General features: G+C 37.5%; 2 protein-coding genes and 1 long non-coding RNA gene across 4 annotated transcripts in view; all 3 read left to right on the forward strand.

The window, feature by feature from the left end:
* Positions 1–352: 352 nt before the first annotated feature.
* Positions 353–4,886, forward strand: LOC121942818. The gene is made up of 4 exons (XR_006105830.1): positions 353–579; positions 3,671–3,742; positions 3,888–3,944; positions 4,718–4,886. It is a non-coding gene; the product is annotated as an uncharacterized LOC121942818 (long non-coding RNA).
* Positions 4,887–8,687: 3,801 nt separating this feature from the next.
* Positions 8,688–16,574, forward strand: nars2 (asparaginyl-tRNA synthetase 2, mitochondrial). The gene is given in 14 exon segments (XM_042486836.1): positions 8,688–8,851; positions 10,076–10,189; positions 10,293–10,415; positions 10,554–10,694; positions 10,776–10,856; positions 11,530–11,624; positions 11,773–11,905; positions 13,711–13,809; positions 13,942–13,979; positions 14,086–14,152; positions 14,257–14,394; positions 14,527–14,624; positions 16,212–16,238; positions 16,337–16,574. Coding segments are annotated over 14 exon segments (1,461 nt in total). The 5' UTR covers positions 8,688–8,689; the 3' UTR covers positions 16,482–16,574.
* Positions 16,575–17,327: 753 nt separating this feature from the next.
* The window catches only part of gab2 (GRB2-associated binding protein 2), a 53,755-nt gene continuing 46,327 nt past the window's right edge, over positions 17,328–24,755 (forward strand). For both annotated transcript variants that reach the window (XM_042486699.1, XM_042486700.1), the window contains exon 1: positions 17,328–17,694. In XM_042486699.1, coding sequence (XP_042342633.1) covers positions 17,623–17,694 — 72 coding nt within the window. In that variant the 5' untranslated portion in view covers positions 17,328–17,622. The remainder of the gene's footprint in view (positions 17,695–24,755) is intronic.

Below are 24,755 nucleotides of genomic sequence, written 5' to 3' on the forward strand. Positions count from 1 at the left end.
TTACATATTTAAAATCATGTTTTTTTCTCTTTCATTGTTTTTTGTTTTCTTTTCTTTCCTTTTCTTTTAAATAATTTTCAGGAAATTTTTTTGTACTTTTTAATAATTTCTTGGGTAACTTTTTTGTTGCTCATTGCCTTCTTGTCCTAATTGTATTTTTGAGAAAAATTAAGCCTATTTGCTTAGGATTCAAGGGGTTAAGAAAGCCCTTTCTCACCTGAACTGAATTGGGCATTGCACCTCTGTAACTTAACAGGGTATTCAACCACCACTGATTGTGAACGCAGCCCTGGTCTGAGGAGGTGCAGGAAGGAGGAGGAGCCTGGCTTGATTGTGATGGAATTGAGTTCAGGTGTGAGCTCCTTCCTGCTTTACCTGCAGCAGATCCCTGGGCTCCCTGCCACAAATTGTTTGACAGAGTTAAAAATGTGAATTTCTGTCTACATATCATGTAACCTTTATTTTACTAGAAAGTCACATTAAGATTAAAACTTCTTTTGCAAGTGAGAGCCAAGACGGGTCATATGGCAGCATTCAAACAAACAGGACAACAACAGCAAATCACAGCAGTAACAACAGGTACGTCAAAATGCATTGCAAAATACTGCGCATTGTCAAGGCAGCAATATTTAATCTTGAATGTGTATTAAATGAAGCTGCTGCAGTTAGCATTGCTTGTGTGCTTGCATGTAACAATGATGGCTAATTCTGGATTATTGGGGCTAACATGGATGTCTAAAATTACAAGTTGTCAAACAACAGCAAAACTCATGATTTTATGACACCTGGTAGCCTAAAATATGTTTGTTTCACTATAGAAAAATGTACTATTTTAGCTTACTTTTGTCCCATTTTACCTGAATGCTAGAACAGACTCAGAACCTTTCCAATAAAGAGTAAACTGTTTTGTGAAAATATTTTGATTAGAAACAAATTATTTCATAAAATGCAACATCCAACAATCATTTTTATTATATTCTTGTTACCAAAAAGAAAAAAAAATCAACATGCCACATGGTTTCCTTGAAAATTCTTGAACCAGAGATTTTATTTTACTCTTTGCTTCGCCCATATGATAAACCAATAAAAATGATTGTTTCATAAAAAGCATATTTTGTCATTACATGGCGACTGGCTGCTAATATTTTAAACCCCAAAAATGTAAAACCTTATTTATCCCGTTTTACCTGATGTCCCACACTACCTAACTCCGTACTAGAGATACAAAAAGCCGCCATTTCAAAAGTATAACTTCCTACAGTAAGAGATTGACTTGAAAACAGTGTTTTCTGAACACAGACACCAGCTCTTTTCATTGTGACATAATGTTTCAGGATAAGTGTAGCTATGGTGCCAACTTCCAGGTTAAACTGCATGTGTTTTGTTTTTTAAAATAAAAAGATATTTCTGTTGCTATACAACAGCAGTGCTTGAATGGGAATTGACTGCATAAAGAAATCAAATCAGATGCAGCTGGAGGGCACTTTCGTGCTCTAACAATAGGAGTTTTAAAAGAATTTTGTTTTTATAAAGATTGTCTACTCAGTGTACTGTCATTATTTTCTCAAAATTTGCAGCTCCTTTGTCCTGTAGATGTAAAGACGTCCCCTTAATTGTGAGGGATAGTTGAGGCAGGTCCTAATTGTTCTATAATTAACACACAAGCATATGGGCGCAGGCCTTTGTTTTCATAAATACACTGAAAAATAGGAAATACTTTGCTTGAATACCCTCATCTTCAGTTTGATGCAGTGAGCGAGTGTAACTCAAAAGCCCACATGGAAACCCAAGACATTACCATTCATTGTTTGGCTAATTAGAGGGTAGTTGGTGTGTCTGGATAAACTGAAGTAATTAGTCATAGATTTATGGTTGGACGTCTGCTGAGACAGCAGTTGCTAACATCTACTGAAAGGGATTATTGCCTTTGTAAGGCAGCAAAAGACAAGCAGGCTGCTTTCTGATGTGATTTAATATAATATATAATTTCATATATCTCCAGAGTAGGACACAAGAAGGACAGATGCATGTGTTCCAGCATAAGCAGAAGTGTTAACACAGTGGAACAATATCTAACTTTTATATTGCCCTTACCAGACAGTGAACTGTCCCAGGTATATCACACCACTTACTTCAGCACTCTGACCTTTGTGATTAAATGTACATGTCTCGGATATTCTTGCTTACAGATTACAGAGGAGTCTATATCAAACTGGACCTGCTGAGTTTTTATCAATTCAAATTACGTTGTGTGTCGAGGCTAATGAGTTATTTTTGTTCTACTGCATCAGTGTTTTTTAACAAGGACGAAAACAGTTATCATTCAGTTATCATCAGATTGTTCCTGTTCAAACAGGGGAAATAAATCAGCAGGGGAAGGACACATTAATGACAGGGCTGTGGAGGGATGCTCCCACACAAATAGAGAACAGCAGCTCTCACTGCTCATTTGTAGTTTGCTGTTAGCCAATTGCTGATCATTTCACTGGCGTTCTTGAAATAGGACATTGTGTCTGCCCTCTAAAAAGAACTTGATAGAGAGCAGAATTTGACTAAAAGGCTCAATAATATTCCGAGTTAGCTGTCAGTTACTAAAAGGCAAATTTTTTTGGTCTGCATACAGCTCTACAAAGAGACAGACAAGCAAACACACAAAAGGGTGGATACAATATACAACCACATAACCTCTCTGGAGGAAGTAATAACTATATATACGGTGCAGACAAGGTAAACTTCACGGCAGTTTGCTGCAAAAACTGTCCTAAAAGAGTTATAAAATCTTCAGGTGGCACTACAGATCATAAAAATCTCAGGGCAGGCATTTTCTTTTGCAAAACATCACTGAAATATATGACATACATATTCTGATGAGGAAGTTCTCATATGTGCTTAATGTTTCCAAAGTCATCTCAGTGAGCCCAGACTCTCACTGACAAAGCATAAAGTAAGAAATACAATTTCCTAGGCTTTAAATGTGCAGTTTGTAAAATTTAAGGGGATTTAGTGGCAGCTAGCGGTGAGGATTGCAGATTAAAAACCAGCTGAAACTTCTCCTTGTTAAAATTTCCTGTGTTTATGCCTAGAAGATTTTTACCAGGAGGCAAATTATCTGTAGAGGTCTCTTCCTCTCCAAAACAAATAGACCAGAGGCCAGATGCATGTGTACACACAAAACCATGCATACACCTTTCTGCAGATAGCTGCAGGTAATAAGAAGGAGATTAAATATAACTGGAGAGACAAAAAGCAATGTTTTAAGGTTGTTTGCCAACATAAGTGATTATTTTATTTATTGGTTTATTTTTGCACTGTGTTCTATAAAATGTCAATCAAAGAAGCATGTATTAAGTTAAATTATGAATGAGTGATACATTTCAGCGTTATTTGTATTTACATTAATCTCCTTGTTAGTGATTGTTTAATTTTTATCATATAGAGCATTATTTTCTGCAGTGAATCATTGATCCTTATGGCATGTGGTAATAATGATGATCAAGATTTCACCGTGAAAATTATTTGCAGAAATGTGATAAATTAGAGGTACGGATGCTTACAAACATCCACAGCCGTGTGTAATGACGGCTGCTCTGGCACTGTTGGAGAACCTCACTGATGCAACACAGTCAGTGAATTTTCAGTTCCTTTACTGTATTTCTCACTGACCTTACAGGTGTAATGATGGTGGAGGGACACGTGTCAAGATGCAAACAGATGCTTAAGGGCAGTTCTACATCCAGCTATGGTGAGCTGTGGGTGTGCAATTAGGCTTGTGCCCCTGCACCCAGAACCACAATTTTAGTTGATAAAACAAAATCAGGTATACACACAGCTTTTTAAATCTGATAAAATGAATGTGTGTGCATATTTCTGTTTCTGTGTACTCACAGTTCTAGTTGTGAATCTACACAGAGCTGTGTGCATTTGGCCCCTGCTAATTAAAACAGGTAAGAACACTGAATAAGGCAGTTTCATGTTTAAAAAAAAAAAAAAAAAATCTGTTTCTGGGCTGTTTAATAGAGTGGCCAACATTCTGTGCTACTGCAGAAACATGGATATGCAACAGCAGTTTTCATAGACCAACTCTCTATGTAGATATAAGCTCATTCTGAGGTAACATTGATTCTTATTTTCAGGTGATTATACACTAAAGAAAAAATACTTTTTTTGTAGATGTTCCATCTCTGCCAATATATCCCCTTAAATCACTGGACGGACCTTTAAGGTGTTTTCTAGACAGATAATTAGTATCATTATCATTATGTCATTAATATTTATTATGACACCATGCAGTCAGACAACTATGCAACAAAAGCCGGTTGTGGTTCCTCCACACAGGTGTTTTCATACTGTACCCCTCACAAGGTAAAGAAATAAATTCCAGATATATCCCGCGTGACCAGCCTATAACTAGAATCCTGCATCTCAATTGAGAGTTAGCATTTAGGATCATTTGTGCAAATTATTCTGTAAATGAGGATAAGGGAGCTTTATCCTTATTGGGAGTTAAATTAAAGGACCAGGGGAAATGAAGCAGAGCCCACACTGTATCCTCTTATAGCCAGCACTGACAATTGAGGCTGCCGTGAAGAGCAAAGTGTGAACGAGAATGAATTGTTTCATTTGACTGTGTGCGGCAGATGAGAATAACACCGTGTGATGAGCTACAATATTTTGACATCACTTCTCTGCTTTTCTGTTTTTCATCATCTATTCTTAGGCATCTCAGGAGAGGCTCATCTTTGACTACCTTCAGTGGAAGAAAAGAAAAGGTTCAAACTGTTGTGACATTTTTAAGGTTGGATCTGTGATATTGTTAATGTTCCTACTGGCACAAGTCGATCTCCTCAGCACATGTGGGGAATTTCCTTTCAGTGCAATACTTAAGCATGAAAAAAAAACAAAAACAAATCTGTCAGTGGTCTGTGTTTGGATCTGAAGTTGTGATCAGTAAAATAAAAGCGTAGGCAGTAAGCATCACCCTCACTACTGCGGGACTGCAGCTTCCCAAAATATACCCTACATACTGTACTCTACATGAATGTCAAAGACTAATTTGATGGTTTCATTCTCAGAACAACAATATCTCATAGAAAGCATTATTGTTAGTCACACTTACAGAAATGGCTACGCGATACGCTGCAGAATGGGAACAATACTGTAATCAGAGCTAAAACTATATTGTTCCAACCCCCAGCCAGAGAGCACATAGCAAATTATGTGAAGACTTGAGTGCAAAACAAAGATCCAACTCAGCTCTGCTGTAACTTGTTAAGTTTGACTTAGAATTAGCAATTTCAGAAGTACAGGACTTTTTTTTTTTTTTAAATAACGCGACAGGAGACTTCATAGAACTGCTCACTTAAAAGAACTTTAAGTAAAATTACATAAAAGCAGTAGCAATATATATATATATATCATCATTTCCAAACAGTGAATGTTTTGAGCCCTGCTAAAGGATATTTTTTTTTCACTGCAGACTTCTGAAACTGGTCCATTAGATCTCAGCCGACACAAACACAGTATTCTGGTAGTAACTGCAGAGTCGTAGGTGAAGCAGTGCAGCAGCCCAAATCTCTTTCAGTAAAGGGTTGTTAGTTCCTTTTGATTTGTGTTTGGCCGCCTGTCACCCAGACCCATTCCCTGAAATCACATCACTATAATGGTCTAATCAGCACTTAACGAGCCATGTTACATAAAATCAATGCCCCCTTCCATTCTAGAATGCAGAATATTTGGAGGGGCTGATGAAGGCTCGTGGACGAGGCAGGTGATGCCGTCGATGCGGACAGGCGGCCCTGCTGAGAGCTGAAGATGCACTTGCCCTTTAAGTTCAGTGATCCTCCAGAGATCCAAGCTTTTACAGCAAAATCCTTTGTTTTGCTGACTAATCGTGTATTGATTTTAACAAGTTGTTAAGCCCAAATAAGGTTGTCAGGCCACTGCCAAACAACTCCTCTACCTGTAGAGGCTCCAAGAACAGAGAGCTGTATCTCCCACTGGAGCTACCATTTGACTCCTCTTCTTGATTTATTATATTGAGAGTGTAAACAGGATAACACTTTACTTTGGGCTGTTTTCTTAGTCGTGCAGTAATTTAATACAGACAGCAGAGCTTACAGTTTTCACCTTGTTTCATGCATACATTGCCTTGTGCTTTGTGAGGGAGGATGTCTGTGGAAATATATAAATACATGCAACACGCCATCAAGCATCACTCCCACGTGCAAGTTGTCACGGAATGTGTCAAGCCTGCGAAAAAGGGGAAATTACAAATGAAGTTCAGCTATAGATAAACACTAGGGGCATCTCACCCTCGCTGTTCCTACTGATGCATGAAAAACAGTTCCTGGATGCAACCTGAATTCAGTTGCACTGGACTATCTGCTGCCGATGAAAGCCAGCAGGTCCTTTGCATTATTCTTGATAGAACTGCAGAGAGAACATAACAATGCCAGCTTGTTTCCATTTCAGTAGACCTTGGAGCTGCAAATGAATAATATATTGGAGGCAACTCAGGGGTAAATGAATAAATCTGCAGTAGGTGGGGATTTGGAGGGAGGAGTGGGAAGTGTCATAGAGCTACAGCACTACCCTGTGGTAAAGAAAGAAATTGCAAAGTATGATTGAGGGAGGTGAGAGGTGAAGCAGATTGCAGCAGTATACTGTATTACTCTTATGATATACTGCTGCAATTAATTTTGACACATTTAAAGAGGTATTTTCATGTGTTTTTGTTTATGTCGTCATTTTTTTTTTTTAGTTTCCAAGCAGCAAATGAATCGTTTTACATGTTTTTGTTTAGTTTATTTTTTTTTATTTTACACCTCTGAACCCTGCGCAAGTAAAGTGATGTCAATCCAGATTTAAAAGGATTCATTTGTGGCTTGGATACTTTTGAATTCTTGTGAATTATTTTAAAACCTTGGGAAAGAAGACAATGCAAAGAAATTTCCCACAAATTGCATGAAATTATTTGATTTAGAAAATTATTTTTTTTAAAAAGGCTGGGAGAAAAATCTTAGGAAATAATGATGTTTATAACTATATTATATAAATATTCTATATTTAAAATTATGTCAGAGATTTATTAAAAATTTTAAGGCACTTTTTCAGGTCATATATTATTGCTTTTTTGTTTGTTTTGTTTTTAATTTCCTCTTTCTTTTTTGTATATTTAAGAAATAACCTAAGTGCTTACTTCCCATGTTTTTAAAAGTAATCATGCCAATTTGCTCAGGTTTCAAAGGGATAAAGATAACTCGTGATTGGTGGTTTCAATTGTCCCCACATTTCAACTTTGCTCTAAAGACACAGAAACATTTAACACAGACATCATGACCTCAACAAATCCCCATTATATTTGGCATTCTCTGTCAGTGAATTGGAAAATAGAATTGTTCTGCTCCCCATTAAGATGAGACCATGTGCATAATTGCTCCGTCCATGCTGGAGATAATTAATATCAATGACCTGCTGACTTTTCAAATGCATCATGTTGGCTTTAATGATGATGTGTCATAAGCAGCCAGAGGTGGAGACACCCAGCTCTTTGTTTGCTGGCAGACCCAGACCAGGGGCTCCAGAGCTGACAGGTGAGACCAGGTGAATAATTGTCTATGGCATCTTATTATATTGCCAGGATGATTTGATTTACTCCAGCAGCAAATGGTGGGAATAGACCCAGTGTCGTTGTGGGTATTGGATTAACGAGGTTTACGCACAAATGGACCTCACACTGACGGCAGATACATCATGTAAGATTAAAGAGGGTTTCATGTGCTTGTTGTAGCTGTTCTCTCTGCCTTTTTACATTATTTTATCACTCCACGTGTTATACTTTAGTGTTAAAATATAAATTATTTTACATTTCCTATATGAGGAATTGACTTTTATTCATCAGCTTTTGTGGTTCCAAGGAAGATTTGAGCATGCATCATGAAATTTGTCAACTTCCCACCAAGAAACAGTGTTTGTCTTACATTAAGTTAATCACTTATTTATTTATTTATTTAAATGCCAATAGATGGTGACTGGGACACTAACATTTATATGTTTCTTGCAGAACAGAGTGCAGCCCCCAGGCTGTATTTAATAATAGAATTTAATAATAGTTCTATTAGTTGACAAAAAAAATGCAAATACTGTATGTTTTTCTCTTTTATTCACACAGATTTAATGACTTAAGAGTTTCTAGTTTTACAAACGTGATGGCTTCATCTTACTACTGCTCTACCCTTGAAAATTCTCAAAATAACTATTTAAGAATAATAATAATAATATTTTTACAACTATCTATTAAATGTTTATTTATACGTTCCATCGTTAAGCAAAATCTTATAAAACATTTAGAACAAAAAAACTCTATTAATCCATAACTTCTCACTTCTGTCTAAAAAAGGTATTTAGGCTATGAGAGGAAAACTACAACTCCCAAAAGCAATAAAATGACTGCTTATAATATACCGACATCTGATTGGGTTATCCTAACCCACGTGACTAAATTCGACGAATGATGAAACACCCAAACAGGAAGTGTTTCTGTTCTGCAAGTGGCTCAACGTGAAAGTCAAGTCAAAGCTAAACCTTCGTTAAAATACAGTTTATTGTGTTCTTTATTGTCTTGAACTTGTCGCAACATGTTGATTTGGTAGCGGTTTCAGTGTCTCAAAGTGCAGCGTTTGTAACGACGATGTTTCATGCTGCAGCTAAAACGCTTTCTGTTGCAACAACCGCTGCAGTATCTCGGGGAGTATTGTTCAGTATTCGACATTATTGTAGGAGGACACCCGCAAAACTGAGAGTATCCGAAGCGGTTTCAGGTGATGAATTGGGAGCGAAAATCAAAGTACAGGTAACGTTAAAGCAAACTTCTATCACGTCAGATTTTCTGCTTAACAACCATTTTCCAGTAACAAGCTGCTTGATTTAACGTTACTGTGTTTTCGTGTATTTTCACAGTATTTAATGAATAAATATTAACCTATATTTCATATTAATATTGCCTGCACTCACCTGTTTTTATATTAATCTTTTTTAAGCACTGGAAACTTATGTTTTTTTGTTGTTTTTTTTTATTCACTTAGCTGAGGGACAACTCAGCTATGCTAACTTTAAATAGTCATATTTGTTCTTTTAGATACCCTCAAAACTCGCAAGTGGGTTTAAAAGGATTGTTTTTTTGTTAAAATCTCCAAAATCACACCATCTGACATATTATCACCAGAAACTATGAAATATATGTTTTTACAGTGGAGAGGGGCTCACTCAGAGAGGCTCAAGAAAAAATAAACCCCAGCCACTCTCCTAATCTGATCAATACAGTACAGTACCTAAAATGTATAACACTAGAATGTAAAATATGTAAATACAATATATTTTAAAAGTATGCATTTGGCTACATTACAATGTATAAAACCAGTGTGTAAAGTCTAAGACATATAAAATATATGCATTATGCTACAATGTAAAACACAGTACATAAAAGAGAAAAAAAGAGTATGAAATATGGACCAATATACATGCACAAATGTACATTTACTAAACCTTAAGCGTGCACTGAAAGATCTGTTATCAAACACATCCTTGAGTTCCAACTAGCGCTGTATGTGGCCTAATCTATGACAATGCTGTACTTTGCTTTCCAACCATAACTGCATATGGATACCACAAGTGTATAAAACCCTGATTCCCAAAAAGTCAGGACACTGTGTAAAATGTAAAAAAAAAAAAAAACAAAAAAAAAAATGCAATGATTTTCAAATCAGTTCTGAATTATAATCAATTAAATACAGTCCAAAGACAAGATATGTTTAATGTGATACACTTAGTTGTTTTTTAACAAATATGCACCCATTCTGAATTTGATGCCTGTGATATGTTTGCAAATCAAATTCAGTTTGAAGTTGTATTTTACACAGCGTTACAATGTTTCTGGGATTGAGGTTGTACTTTTCATTGACATTTTATTGAAAAAGAATGATGAGTGTAATTCTTACTATAACATAGAAACAAGAAGATATTTTTGTGTTACCAGAAGGACCAGCTAAGTGTAGTTTGATTTGTTTTCCTGTTGCAGGGATGGGTTCGCTCAGTTCGACCACAGAAGGCAAATCTCTTCCTCCATGTGAACGATGGGAGCTCTCTGCAGTCACTGCAGGTCGTCGCAAGTTCAGAGCTGAATGATCAGTGAGCTCTTCAGTTTTATTTCCTGTAGATTATCATTGACTAAACAGTTTAGGCACAAAGGAAGCACATACACAAAATACTCTCTTCTTTTCTCCCCTTAAATTCAGGTTGCTCACACATTTGGTTGTGCGGTTGAAGTCACAGGAACTCTTAGGAAAAGTCCAAACCAAAAACAGCCCATTGAACTGGAAGCAGACCAAATCGATGTAGTTGGAGAATGCAAAACTGTGGTATGGGAAATAATCTCCTCTAACTTCACACACACATGATTCTAGCTTCAAATGATCCCTTATCTTTGTTTTAACTTTGTATGAGGCCATCGAATAGGAAATGTAGTTTAATATTGTCGCTTTGTCCTCTTGTTTCAGGATTTTCCCTTCAAAATCAAAGAGAGACACGGCCTTGAGTATATTCGCCAGTTTCCTCATCTCAGGTGTAGAACAAATGCCTTCAGCTCCCTGTTGAGAATACGAAGTGAGGCCACTTCAGCAATTCACTCGTATTTCAAGGTGAGAACATGATTGGAGGAGTTTTTAATCAAATTCAAAGCAAGACTTTTTGTATTTATCTTTTTATTTTTTATTTTCCAGGAAAATGGCTTTGTGCATATTCACACTCCAGTCATCACCTCAAATGACTGCGAAGGAGCAGGGGAGCTCTTTCAGGTCGAGGTGAGTATTTACACGTGTTTATATTGTGTTTAAAGTTAATGTCATATCCTATTAATTTGATGCTATTTTAGCTATACGTGTGTTGATGGTTTAGCACGTTCTGTTTTTGTGCACCAATTGCCTGGAATAGACTACCCATACACATAAGAGAAGTAACTTCTCTAGATAGTTTTAAAAAGCAGCTCAAGACCCATTTCTACACTCTTGCTTTTAATTGATTCCATCTTCTACTTATTTTTATTGCATATTATGTTTGTTATTTCTTATGAACTTGTTTTATGCTGAAACGCCCTTTTGCTGTTTTTATTTTTGTTGTTTAATATTTCTTTTGTATTTATATTTATATTGTCTTTGTATTTATATTTCTTGGCCTGTCTGCAGCTTGTTTTCAAAGTTATGGTATTCATGTGCTGGTGATTTAATTGAATTTAATTTAATTTAATATTTATAAATATATACATATATAATATTGGTTTTAATTTTTAGCACTTTCACGTGTAAAGCACATTTAGCTGCATTTTATGTATGAAAGGTCCTATACAAATAAAGATGATGATGATTATTATTATTATTGCATTCCCTTTAGTGTGTGTAATAGCCAATCCACCCTTTGGCATGAACAAAAAGAATAATAAGACTGCTTAAAATTTTAAAACCTCTACTTTCACCACAGCCAGCAGGCCAAGAGAATAAAGACGAAGAGAGCTTTTTCTCTGTCCCAGCCTTCCTGACTGTGTCCGGTCAGCTTCATTTGGAAGTGATGTCAGGGTGAGATAAACTCCTCTGGTGATTGTCTGTACTTTTGTAAAATTCACACGTCGTACTTGTTTTTCCAGCCTCAGAAAATAAGACACAAAAACATGCACATGCACTAAACAACATTTATAATTATGCCATGTCACGCATACTCTTCTAGGGCTTTTTCTAGAGCCTACACATTTGGGCCAACGTTTCGGGCAGAGAACTCCCAAAGCAGACGCCACCTGGCTGAGTTTTACATGGTGGAGGCTGAGGTCTCCTTCACACAGTCTTTAGAGGATCTCACCAAGGTACACCATGTCATTGTCCTCAAATACAATATTGCACTATGATAATGATCAAAGTGACACATAACACAATGTAATATAGCCTGTTTATCATTTTTTAGTCATCATATTTCTTTGCACACAGTAGATTAATTTCTTACAAGGGTTGTGTTGGTATTAGATTTTCATGGTACAATAACCAATATCACTGTTTTACAGTATCACGTATTAAACAGCTATTATTACCAGTTACAATGGTCTAGGATTTGAAGTGTAGACTCATTCTGACACTGGTACTGGTATCAGAAATTCCTCTGATGCTGCTTTAAATGCTGGATGTGGCATCAACAGTTATGGAAGTCTATGCACATATACCATACTAGTCATTTATTAATAAACTTAGTAGTTTCATGCCTGGAAAAAACAGAGGTTTTTCCCCAGAGAATCTGTTTTTCTTTACTGCTCTACAACAGTAAGCTAAACACTGTGCAGCCACTGGCAACTACTGTTTTAGAGCAGTGAAGAAGAATTGATTTCCAGTAAACGGTGTTATGTTAGCTGTAAGCAAAATGTCAGCATTTAACCTGAGAAAGCAATACAACAATGATAGCAACCAATCATCCACAATGTGTTAGTAGCATCCGTCAATTCTTTTTTTATTTATTTAACATGATGGTATCAGATTGGTATCAGATCGGTATTGGGAAGGAAAAACGGTACTGGGACATCTCTATTGATGTGTATTGGTATGTGCTGTACTGTGTGAACACAAGGTTTTATCATTTTGTCATCTTTATTTTCTCTCACAGTTAATCACTTTGAAAGATCACTTTGTCCTGAGAAGAAGAGACTAACTAGCAATAAAGGGACAGTTCAGATTTTTTGAATTGGGATTGTATATGGTACTTATCTATAGTCATTGTATTACATACAGTAGATGTCAGTTAGCACGCTCCCAGTTTGGAGAAGCTGACCGGAGTCCGACATGGAAGCTAAGTAATGTACTGCTACAATACTTTTAAGTGTATGCACTATTTAGAGTATTTTCACTGCTTTACCTTAATATCAGACACTGATTTTCAGTGGGAAAATGAAACTGTTATATCGCTCTTTTCAAAGCTATACATTACTCAGAAAAACAGTGATTTAACATCTTAAACATATTTTGTGTCATTTTGGGACTTTGGCATTTAATAGAGTTGGTTTGGATTCACCAGCAGTGGACCAGCAGCTCCCCTGTTCAGCAAGCTTAAATGACTGTTTTTCGTCAATGGAGTCTGGTGGCTTTGACGAGAGCATAGCTGGGGAACTGAAGCTGTTAACGGCTGCCCTGTCAGAACAAGCTGTTTGACAGAAAGATAAAGATGTGAAAATGCTATACCAATACTAACTATAGTGTACACTTCAGCTGATATTGGTGTTTTTTGTTGGGACTTTTTTTTAGGTGGCTAAAATAAGTTTTGTTGCTGACCCATCCACAGCGATACATTGCTTAGCTTCCGTGTCGGACTACAGCCTGCCTCTCCAAAATCAACAACCAACATCTACTGTATGAAATACAATGTACGTGAATAAGTACACCATTCCAAAAAAAAAAAAAAAAAAATCCCTTTAAAGTTGTTTGGCAACCTTTTGATAAAACACAGCCATCACAGCTTGGCTTATTCTTTAAACATGAAGATGCTGGATGAAGTGAACTAATGTCACATGACATCAATTTCTGTGTACTGAAGTTCAAATCTTACACTTGCCTTAGTGACTTTTAAAGTTGCCTTTACACCAAATTGCCCAGTGAAGCTTTAATTATTAATCGGGGCCCCGCTCCTTAGGTCATGGAGGACATGTTCAGATCTGCCACGGAGCATGTCTTGGCTCACTGTGTGGAGGATGTGGATTTGTTTCACAAGCATGTGACTCCTGGACACAGGGTGAGTCCTGAAGGGCACTTATTTAACTTGAGTGCATAACCTGACTCCTTATACAAACCAGCCTCAGCTACATCTGACTGCATTATTCTCTCACTTACATTTTTCTTCATATTTTATCCTTGCACTCTTAAGGACACTGTAGAAGCGATGCTAAAGAAGAAATTCCCTATGTAAGTCTCCGTTTTTCAAACATGGCATATAAAATTTTATCAGCTAAACAATAAAGTGAAATGTTAAAGGCATTGAATAACTCATACTATCTTTATCTACTTCTAGGATAACCTACAGTGAGGCTATTGACATCCTAAACCGCAGCTCTCAGAAATTTGTTTTCCCAACAGATGTAAGTGTTGTATTTTCTCCCTGATAAAGCTTATACTTTATGTTTTATACCAACGCTATTATTTCACAGTGCTCCACATTGACTGCAGCTCTCCTTTTCTGCAGTGGGGTTGTGACCTTCAGACAGAACACGAGAAGTACCTGGTGAAACATTGCGGCAACATTCCAGTCTTTGTCACTGATTATCCGTATGATCTCAAGCCTTTTTATGCAAGAGACAACCAGGATCATCCCGAGCATACAGTAAGACGCAGTTACGCTGTTACACATGCAGACTGAATCAATGATTTAACCAGTCATCTCCATCCTTGTAATGTCAGTTGGGTTATCGCAGCAATTTGCATATCTACGCTCCCGACTGTGGTTTGTATGCAGGCAGCTGCGGTGGATCTTCTTGTGCCAGGAGTCGGGGAGCTCTGTGGGGGCTCGCTGAGAGAGGAGAGGCAGGATCTGCTGAGGGCTCGGCTGGAAGAGTAAGAACATTCACTCCAGGGGTATCTGAAGGCCCATGTTAATATGTTTAGGCTACGGTTGTCAGTATCTGCATAGTTGCCTTAAATATGATGGTATTTTAATTAATAAAGCCCAAGTATGGTTACTCTTCGTGTGCATGCACATTTCACAAGTGCTGCATTGGCTGTTTTCTATAAAACCATCCACAGCATCTCAGACATCTTTTCAGGATTCTTTCCACCTCACAGGGCAACAATGTGCAGACATTATAAAATGAGGCTTTTATGTCCCTGACTCACCACATAGTGTTGGCAAAACTAAAGGATACATTTGACATTTATATTGAATATACATTAAAAGGGTAACTTCTATTTTTTAACCCAGACCCTATTTTCCAATGTTTTTGTGTCCAAGTGACTACTAGGAATGACCATTTTTTAAACTGGTCCAGTATTGAGCCAGAGTGCTGCAGCCAGCAGCCACGAAACAGGCTCCAATGTAATAACTCATTTGCATTTGTGCGCTGTCAGTTCACATCCACTAAAATTGCTTGATTTTACCACTGACAGGCTCAGATTGTTATTTTAAGTGTCACATGATATTATGGAAAGGCTCCCTACAATAATAGACCTTTTTGTTAAAGAGCAAGACCCTTTATTTTTAACCAGAAACAGTCCTAAAATTACTATTACCAAACTCACCAGACTCCATTTAAAAATACTGTAATTTTATCATCGTAAAACACTTCATTTGAAGTCAACAAAAACAAAAAAAAACTAGCAAATGCTTTCTTTGTTCATCTTGTTTCAACAATCACCAACTCTGATTTGGTTGAAATAAGCCCTTAATTCACACAATTAGATGTAAAAATATGCTGACTCTATACACCCTTATATACTGTTTATTTAAATGGTAATTGTTGGTTTGACAGTAGCAATTTTGGGGCTATTTCTGGTCAAAACTTACTCTTGAACAAGATGATCTATCTCTGTAGGGATCCTTTCCATAATGTTGTCAGACACTTAGAATAACAATTTGAGCCTGTCAGTGGCAAAAATAAACACATAAATGAATGTATATTGATGGTGCACAAATGCCCCAAATGGTTACATTGCAGCCTGTAATGCTGCTTACAGCTGCAGCCCAAACTCGCTCAATACTGAGCCAGTTTCAAACATTGTTGTCTACACTTAGACACAAAAACATCCAGGTTGTAAAATTCCAAATTACCCATTAACATTTATACATTTATATTATTCAATTATATAAATGAAAATAATGTAACAATTAACAGATTTTAGATTAGATTAGATTTTACTGACAGTGTTCAGTAGCTGTGGACAAGAACAAACTTTTGTCATATCTTTGTCAGACACTGACACTGACTGTCCGGTGAATTTATTCATCACTTTAAGTGCAATCCTGATATGTAGAGCCCCTGGTGTGAATTTGTAACCCTCAATCAGTCACAGAAGAAAAAGTCTGCAAAGAAAGTTCACTATGTTACTTGCACATGGATTGATAATAAATAAAAACAATGCCAGAGATGATTTATTGTAGTTGTGTTTTGCACAAAGGTTCTTACATTATTTATCATACTTTTTCAGGGTTGGATTAAAAGACACCTACAGCTGGTAAAATATATTAAAAAGTCTTTATGTTAAAAACATTTTCAAAGAAGCATTTTTACACAGCAACAGAATTGTATGACATGTATTTTCTTTTTTTGCAGGTATCTAGATTTAAGGCGATTTGGCTCCGTCCCTCATGGCGGTTTTGGACTGGGATTTGAGCGATATTTGCAATGTATTCTCGGTGTGGACAACATAAAAGATGTGATTCCTTTCCCTAGATTTTCACATTCATGTCTTCTATAAAACACTTCCAGCCCGGCAGATATTTATTTTTAAATCAGTGAAGTCTGTTTTTGATGTCTGGCAAACATCAAATAAACACAATATTCAACATTGTTTTTGTTTTTATTGGTTTATTTGTGTTTGAATATAGGTAGTGTTTTTTTTTTAAATGTATCTTTACCTAACATAAAACATTAAAACATTATTAGTATTTGGGAGTACTCTTTACCAAAATTTAATTTAATTTTCTAATTTGTACAAGACCTTCAGTCCTACAACATATAGAGAGAATTTTCTTTATATTTTTCATCACTTCCAAGAAAAGTGTTCAGTTGCATCAAATTATATCTCACCTGCAACAACTTCCATATTTAAAAACAAAATTGGTTTTCAGAGCAGAGTATTCCAACTTTCCACAAGATGGTGCTTTTCCCCATCTCACTCGAAAAATGCGACTCTTTAGCTCAGTCGATAACAGCAGCTATTGATTCTTAATTTGACATTTTTAAAGGCGCATTTAGACCAAAAAAAATCTTTTAGTTTTGATTGATATTCAAATATATTTGGTGAAGCATACAACACATGTTTTATGTAATAATGTTGTATTGGATGCGTTTCCGTATTTGAAATAAAAACAAATACATTTAACATCTGTTTTGTGTGAACGCAGATAAATAGTATGGTAGGAATCTTTCTGTTCCTGCTTTATTTAAACTCCTTTTGGGATCCTGAAGCTACTTTGTGGCGAGCAGTTCTCCCATCCTGTTCATCCCAGCGCAGCCCATCCCTCTCTTTGCTCGGTGGGCGTGGTATGAGTTGGGAAAACAAACTGCAGACACTCTACGATACTTCCTCACCCTGCATCAGTTGAGTTTACCCGCGGCTCCTCGTCAGCTGGCCGTGCGTAATTCCCCAAGAGTCGAGTTGCGCCTTTTTTTGGTATTCTTTCCAACTGTGGTTTTGCGCGCTGGTTGTTGCGCACAGGGGCGACTGGTAACATCTCCCAGCACTTTGATTTTTTTTTATCAAATGGGGGGAGCAGACTGCACCAGCGAGAGCCAAACGCCGACAGCACTTTGAGGAGGCGAGCCTTCAGGAGCCGTCATGTACTAGTGACAGACGGCGGTTGTAGAGCGAGAAGAAACAGCACACACTGACAAACATGAGCGGCGGCGAAATCATCTTCCAAGGCTGGCTGAGGAAGTCACCTCCGGAGAAAAAACTCCGAAGATATGTGAGTGCATTTCACTTTGTGTTTGTGAGTGTGGTAGAGGAGTTGTTGCGTTGTTGTGTTTTTGTTCATCTCAGAGAAGTGGTGTGAGATATTTTGCCCAAGTTATAGCAGGTGCATCCCACCACCATCTGGACCTCTCCCCTGTTTTTAATGACCTACAGGAGGCTCCACATGTTATGATTGTGAAAGTTTTCTATGAAAATGCCAGGTTTGACTTAGAGCCCACTGTGGGGTCCTGTGGCAACATGGAGGTAAGCCTGTGTAATACCCGACAGCTGTCTATAATTTAGACTAATTAGCTATCAGACACAACTGCCATTTGGCTTTATCCGATCATGCTGAGGTAATGTCTAATCAAGCATTGATGTGACCAGTTTTCATCTGACTGGTGTCACAACAGTAGTGACAACTGCACAGCACTTGAGTGCCTTGATAAGGCTTTATAAGCCAAAGCTGCTAGTGTCTTGCTGGGTGCAGGGCAGGGGACTGCCTACAAATCAGATAATAGGATTTATGGAGGCAGATAGAACCATGAGACAATCTCCTATAAATACAGCTGTCCACTGTTTATGTATGGTGTTGCATTACCAGGCTTCTCCATGTTCCTACAAGCTGACTTTGCCATGATGTCATCCTTGTGTTTCATCTGGAAATCCATCCTTGAATGTCTTCAAATGCAGCCCCCCTCCCCATTGTCCTGTCATTTCCTCATTGTCTTCCACTTAAAGCTGGCTAATGTTTACACAGAGACCACCATGGTCTGTGTGGAACAGCAGCTGCAATGGTACAGAGGAAAAAACTTCCTTGGTTCATAGCAGTACTGTATAAACAATGAGAAAAAAACCCTCTCACAAGGCAAAAATTATGGCCTTCCTCAGGCAGGAGAGCGGTCCTTCTCACCCTGTATCCCTCCCTCAGCTATAACCTATAAACACCAGCATGCATGCAGTTTGAGCCAGAAACAGGGTCATGAGATGGAGTGCCCTGAACTTGTGAATGCCATAATCTGTCAATCTGAAATTCCTTCCACTTAAAGTCAGGCAATGGACAATCGGAGCCATTTACTCACCAGGATTGCTGTCATCTGACATAGTTGACGTCCTAATGCAGAGGGATATTTTCAGATACTACTTTCACATACTCTCAGACATTCCAGCCTGAAGGTGTGTTTCTCAAGGAGCACAGTGACAAGTTTGATCGGTCATTATATTGGAATGAGCTGAGGAGGTGTAAGAAATATATTGTTTCAGAGCTGTGTTGAATTTTGCTTCTTTTTAGGAGATTATTTGCAACAATGAAGCCCGTTCCCTGTCAATATTCCACCTCTTTCTACCACAAAGTCCCCCCTGAGCCAGACGAAGCCTGTGTTTGTTAATCAGTAGTCAGTTGTTGAAATGATTGGTCATTGTATTCAAGAAAAAGTCTCCTGTGACCTTCCACAGATGTGAAAATGTGGCATGCTGCTATGCAGCATAGGATCCAGTGCAGGCCTGAGAGAGAGTAAAAACTGGTACTACCACTGGCATGCAAATCATATGCAAAGTCAGGGAGCAAAACACTTGTGGCAGTTGAAGCCTGGATCTGACGGGGGTGAAGACAGGAGACGACATGTTTATGCTCCATAACAAGCATGACTAGTCTTGGTTAAATGCTAGGTAATTGTTTACAAATTCTATTAACTCAAGCAGTGACTCACTCTTTCTACAACAGCTGCTTGCTTCACAAACACATGATAAACTGTCTGTGTCCCCCCTTTAAACATGTGACGGTGGTGCTGCAGGCGTGTGTAAAACAGTGTAATGTCTCAGGGCTGCTAAATGAATCACTGGTTGGAGTTGATCTCTTCTTGGGGCTGATCAAGGCTCCAGAGGTGGGCAGTGTTTTGAGGGGAGAGAGGTGGGAGTGGCCTGGTTGCTTTTATTGAACATTGTCCAGAATAAGCAGAAGGAACATGAAAACAACTGACAAATCCAGCACTTACTCTTGCAGGGTTCTGTTGAGGTTGTTTTACTCATCAGTCAGTGGTCAGACAATATGCTGCATCATGTCTGCCACATCAACCCCCAAACTGTCTTTTTATTTGTAGCTACAGCTCAGGTGATAACAAATCAATATAGGGTTAAAAATATCTCTGACTTGTATAAACAAAAGATCTTACGTCTTTCTAACGTCCCATGTTGACATAAGCATAATCACAAGTCCTTTAAAGGAATCATGCAGGCACACTGTGAAATCTGATGAGTAGATTTGACTTTTTTCACAAAAAATATAGGAAACCAATTGCCTTGAAAAATGTAAGTATAACTATTTGTACTGATGTGTTTACTTTATATCTAAGTTTTAAGTTAACTTAAAATTACTTTTGTGTACTTAAAATTGTGAAGTTGTTGCAACTTAAAAATGACAACTTCAGTCTGCCAATCTTTCTAAATAGGGGTGTCTACACTGTATCGCTCATGATAATACCAGTGTAATTTTTAATATGATAAGAAAAATTCATTTAGTGATAATGGCAATATTTCAAATGTTTGACATAATGATGTCATACCATTATGCACAGTAAAAACAAGCATGGCTAAAAGTAAAATTGCTACTCCAAAGGGTATGTCTTACAGCAGCTGTTTGTCTAATTTAGTAGATAGTTTGATTTTATTTTATATTTTATGCAGAATCTGAGTTGCTGCTGTTGTTAACAAACTAAAGAAATGAGAGATACTTTTGGTTTAGTTTTTACTCAATAATTGTAGGGAAACTGTTACATTTATGTTGACAGTTTTTTAGTATTTTCTCATATCGCCAAGAATATGGTTAATGCAAAAATACTCTGAAATATCATGATATTATTTTAGGGCCATAACACGCAGCCCTATTTCTAAGTGCTGTAACTTCAATAAACCAAGTGTACTTTGCTATAAATCTGTATTTTGCTGTTTGCAAAAGAGTTAATCAAATTTGTATATTCTTAAACATATTACCTTAGTAGCTATATTTACTTATTAGTTATATTTACTTAATGTTATGAGGTTATTGTAACCTAAAAATGTTTAATAAAATCAATCTTCAATCGTCATCAAACCAAGTTTACTGTGCTATATTTCTGTATTCTTCTGGTTGTAAACTAGTCAGTTATATTTATATATTTTTAAACACGTTAACAAAACAGAATCTCCAAAATCAAGTTAAGTCAGACAAACTTGGTTTACTGAAGTTGCTAACAGTTAAAAAGAAAAAGGTAATTTCACCTGTCATTTTTAAGTTGCATCAACTTCACAAAATAAAAGTAAATACAACTACATTTTGCGTAAACTTAACAATTGGATATAAAACCATCAATTAAGATATAGTTATATTTATTTAACCTTTTTCAAGGCAATCGGTTTCCATGATTATTTTAAGTAAGATCAACTTGTCAGATTTGACAGAGGAGTCTTACTTTGCATGCACACTATGAATCATGCATGCAACCTGTCATACTGTAAACAATTTAATTCCTGTTCTCAGGTCGGGATCAAGCTGCTGTTGGCTAAATCCTCCCATCTGCTTGTCGTTGTATCTGACATCACAAAACATGTCTGTTCACATACAGTAAAGCATTGCCACATTCCAGACAGATCATATCGGCAAGATGATAGTTTCTGCTTTCTCCCGCTGCCAGTTTCTCTACTGTCTTGCCCTTGTGGATGGAACAACCAAAGAGAGAGGAAGAGAGGTGGTGGTGCTGGTGGTGGGGGGAGTCGTGAGTTTTTTGTAGCAGGCATAGCAGAGCAGCAGCCCCTGTGTCCCACTGTCAGCTGCTGGGTCTGCCGTTGTTTTGCAGAGGGGCTTTGGGAAGTCCTTGCCCTCAGAGGTCAATGGAGAACGCCTCCCAGTTCCTGCTTTGACAGACACCCAGCGCTCACACAGACATTTTCCTTGTTCCACTTTATCTGTGGGCCCTCAAATGGGCCTTCCCCCAGCAGCTACAAAACTGGGGTGGCTTTATGTGTCTGCAGTATCAAAGTCAGATTAGTTTATCATTGTTGGATATGTTCGGCTAACAGGATCCTTGTGATTGACACAAGGCTGCAACCTACGATCTTTTTTATTGTTGGTTAATGTGTTGATTATTTTCTCACTCCATTTGAGCAGCAAAATGCCTCTCCAGGGTTAAAATCTCCTTTAATCTGATTTATCTATTATTCCTTAGCATAAGACACATAATAAATAGCGGAAAATGCCTATTACAATTTCTCAGAGGCCAGCGTTATGATCTGTTAGAAGTTCTTTTGTGCAAGCAACATTTCATAACCTAACAATCTCACATTTAAGAAGCTTATCAATCTTATCAAAATTGTCCCTGAAACATTTCCTGTAAATTAGCTTTTCAGCAGCTCACTGACAGTCTTACAGTTGTTTGTCACAGAGTTATACTTTCCCATCTTTTTCTTTCCCAACCCCAAGTGCATCCACTCTTTCCCATTCATTGTGAAAATCCCAGGGTGGCCTTGTTTGAACCTTTGTCATAATATCCTGTCCTTTGCCATGAACTCTGCCATAGCCTGTGTGTTTTCTGCTCCAAACTTAATTATTGCACCACTAGCAGATGCCAGACTTCCTCTGGATGGTACCTACAGGAAGTATTGTGACAGAGGTCCCATGACAGGGAAAGATATTGAAATGCTCTGTAAGTATATAAATGTATTTCCATCTCTCAAGACTCTATCATCTGAGCTTAAAAATACTGCTACTTTCTGAAGGAAATTAGATCCCATTGATTTTTCTCTTGTGATTTGGGGCAGCAGTGAGAATGTTTTTTACTTATTTGCTGAACTCTGAGAAAGTATACTATCACAGGGATGATGGTTTCATTTGATGGTGCTAAAAATAGAAAATGAGTTAGACTCCAACAACATGGCTCATAAACAGCTGAACAAAAAACAACTATTGGGATCAGTTCATTTTTATTTCAGACCCCACTACTGATGCAGAGATCATAAATGATTACAGCTCAGGAGAGCATTGTACCAGTGAGAGCATAAGCAAATAATTAATTTGGCATCTAAGATATAGTTTTATAATGTTCTGACTAGGGCTGCACAATATATTGTTTTTTTGTTGTTGTTGGAATTTCAAAAAAATTCATTGCAACATCAACTTACAAAATAAAAACATTGCAAAAGATTGCGATATTGCACTTTGAATGTTGCAACATTGTAATAAATACATTCTATCTGTTCTGGCTGCCCCCTGAAAGTAGAAGATTCGGATCATCAGGTGGAGACCCCTCTGTTGACCGAGATTCTTCAAGTCAAGCAGTCATTTCTACTTTTTGACAGTCACTGTGCAGTGTACTTCCATTGATATTTTTGTCTCCAGATAAAGCTGAAGAGTGAGCACTCCTTACTTTCATATTGCTCTGTATAGCAGGTAGCTGTAGACCCTGGGTGAGTCTAAGTAAGACGGAGGAAGCTCCCTGGAGTAAGAGTCGCTAAGACAACCTTACCTTCTGCCTTCTGCTCAAATGTGATTTTTTTACAGCTCTCAGCAACTTAATACAATACAATGTCTGGCTTTGTTTGTCTAGTATCAGCAAGAACTGCTGCACATTTCCAACCAGGACTGGCGCTGAAAGTTTCGAATCATCAGTTGGAGACCCCTCAGTTGATTTAGATTGCGATAAGTCGAGCAAATTTTTCTTTTGCTTTTTGCTAGTGTGCTGTGTAGTGTACTCCTGGGGACATTTTGGTCCCAATACTTTACTGCAGAGTGAGTCCTCTTGACTGTCACACTACTCTTTGGTAGAGGTTGCAATGGAACAGAGAAGGAAGAGATGCTGTACCATAAGGCTCTGACATAACATTATTAAGTGATGAATTCACAGCTTATATCAACTAGATATGACACAGTCTTCTGTTTTTGTTTGATATCTAGTGTTGGCAAAAAATGTTGTTGCACATTGCCGGTCCATCTTTGGCACCATTAGATTGTTTACTATACTACATGGATGCCACTGTCACACTGAACATCCTGCTGAACCCTGTTTAAACTTGAAAACTTTAGATGGGGTTGTTAAATTTGATTAGACATAATTCTGAGTTGGTTACAGCCCTATTACCAAACCACTGTTTGCATGGTTAGCACAAATTAGCTAGGAGGGCTAACTTGCCTTGTTTACCATATTACGTGAAGGTAGCTATTACCCTGGATATCCCACCAAACCATCTTCAGAAATACAAACTTTAAATGGAAAAAAGGAACAAATAATTGAATATTCATACTGATTAGCGAAATACAATTTGGCTGACGTAATTCTGACTCGGATACAGCCCTACTGTCTGTACTAGGTGTTATTTTGTCTCATACGAGCCATGCTCCCTGGCCAATCAGAAGGAGCACTCACTATAAGGTATTGTCTTATTGGTCAGAATCTACATGCAAGTGAGGTTTATTAGACTAGTGCTGCTGTTGTGCGCTGCTTGAAGGAGGAAAGTCTGACAAGATGAGTTCAGACCGAAGTGAAACTGGTGCATAAAAAAAAATAAAAAAAAATCACGTCAGCTGTCTGACAATATTTTGGCAACAGAAGAGATAACCTGGTACAAACACAGGTACTGTGCAAGTCTGAATTAAAAGTACACTATCTGTTTATTTATTGAAAGTATGAAGTTACAGCGATATTCAACAATGTTTTTGTACCCTGAATATTTTGATCAAATCATGCAGTCCTAAATCTGAGTAAGAGTAGAATAAATTGACCACTGATTACAGATACAGTTAATTGTTTGTTTCATGTCTGTGTGTCTACTTTACCAAGACCCTAAAACACCAACTAAGTATAGTACCTTGAGATTGCTCCACTGTCTGTTTTTTCTATATTCTGATTTGTTTTTTTAGATCCAAACATGACATCATCTAAAGGAATAATGCCCCTGACTGCTACATGTGCAAGTAGCTTACATGTCATATGACTTTCATTAGATCGGTCCCTGAAGCAAATAGGCTTTGCAGTTCTGATGGCAGTCGGTAGAAATGCCTTTTGGTGCCCCACTCAGCTGCAAATTAAGACATAAAAGTAACCGCAG

The sequence above is a fragment of the Plectropomus leopardus genome, chromosome 5 (genome assembly GCF_008729295.1).
Source record: "Plectropomus leopardus isolate mb chromosome 5, YSFRI_Pleo_2.0, whole genome shotgun sequence".
NCBI lineage: Eukaryota > Metazoa > Chordata > Actinopteri > Perciformes > Serranidae > Plectropomus > Plectropomus leopardus.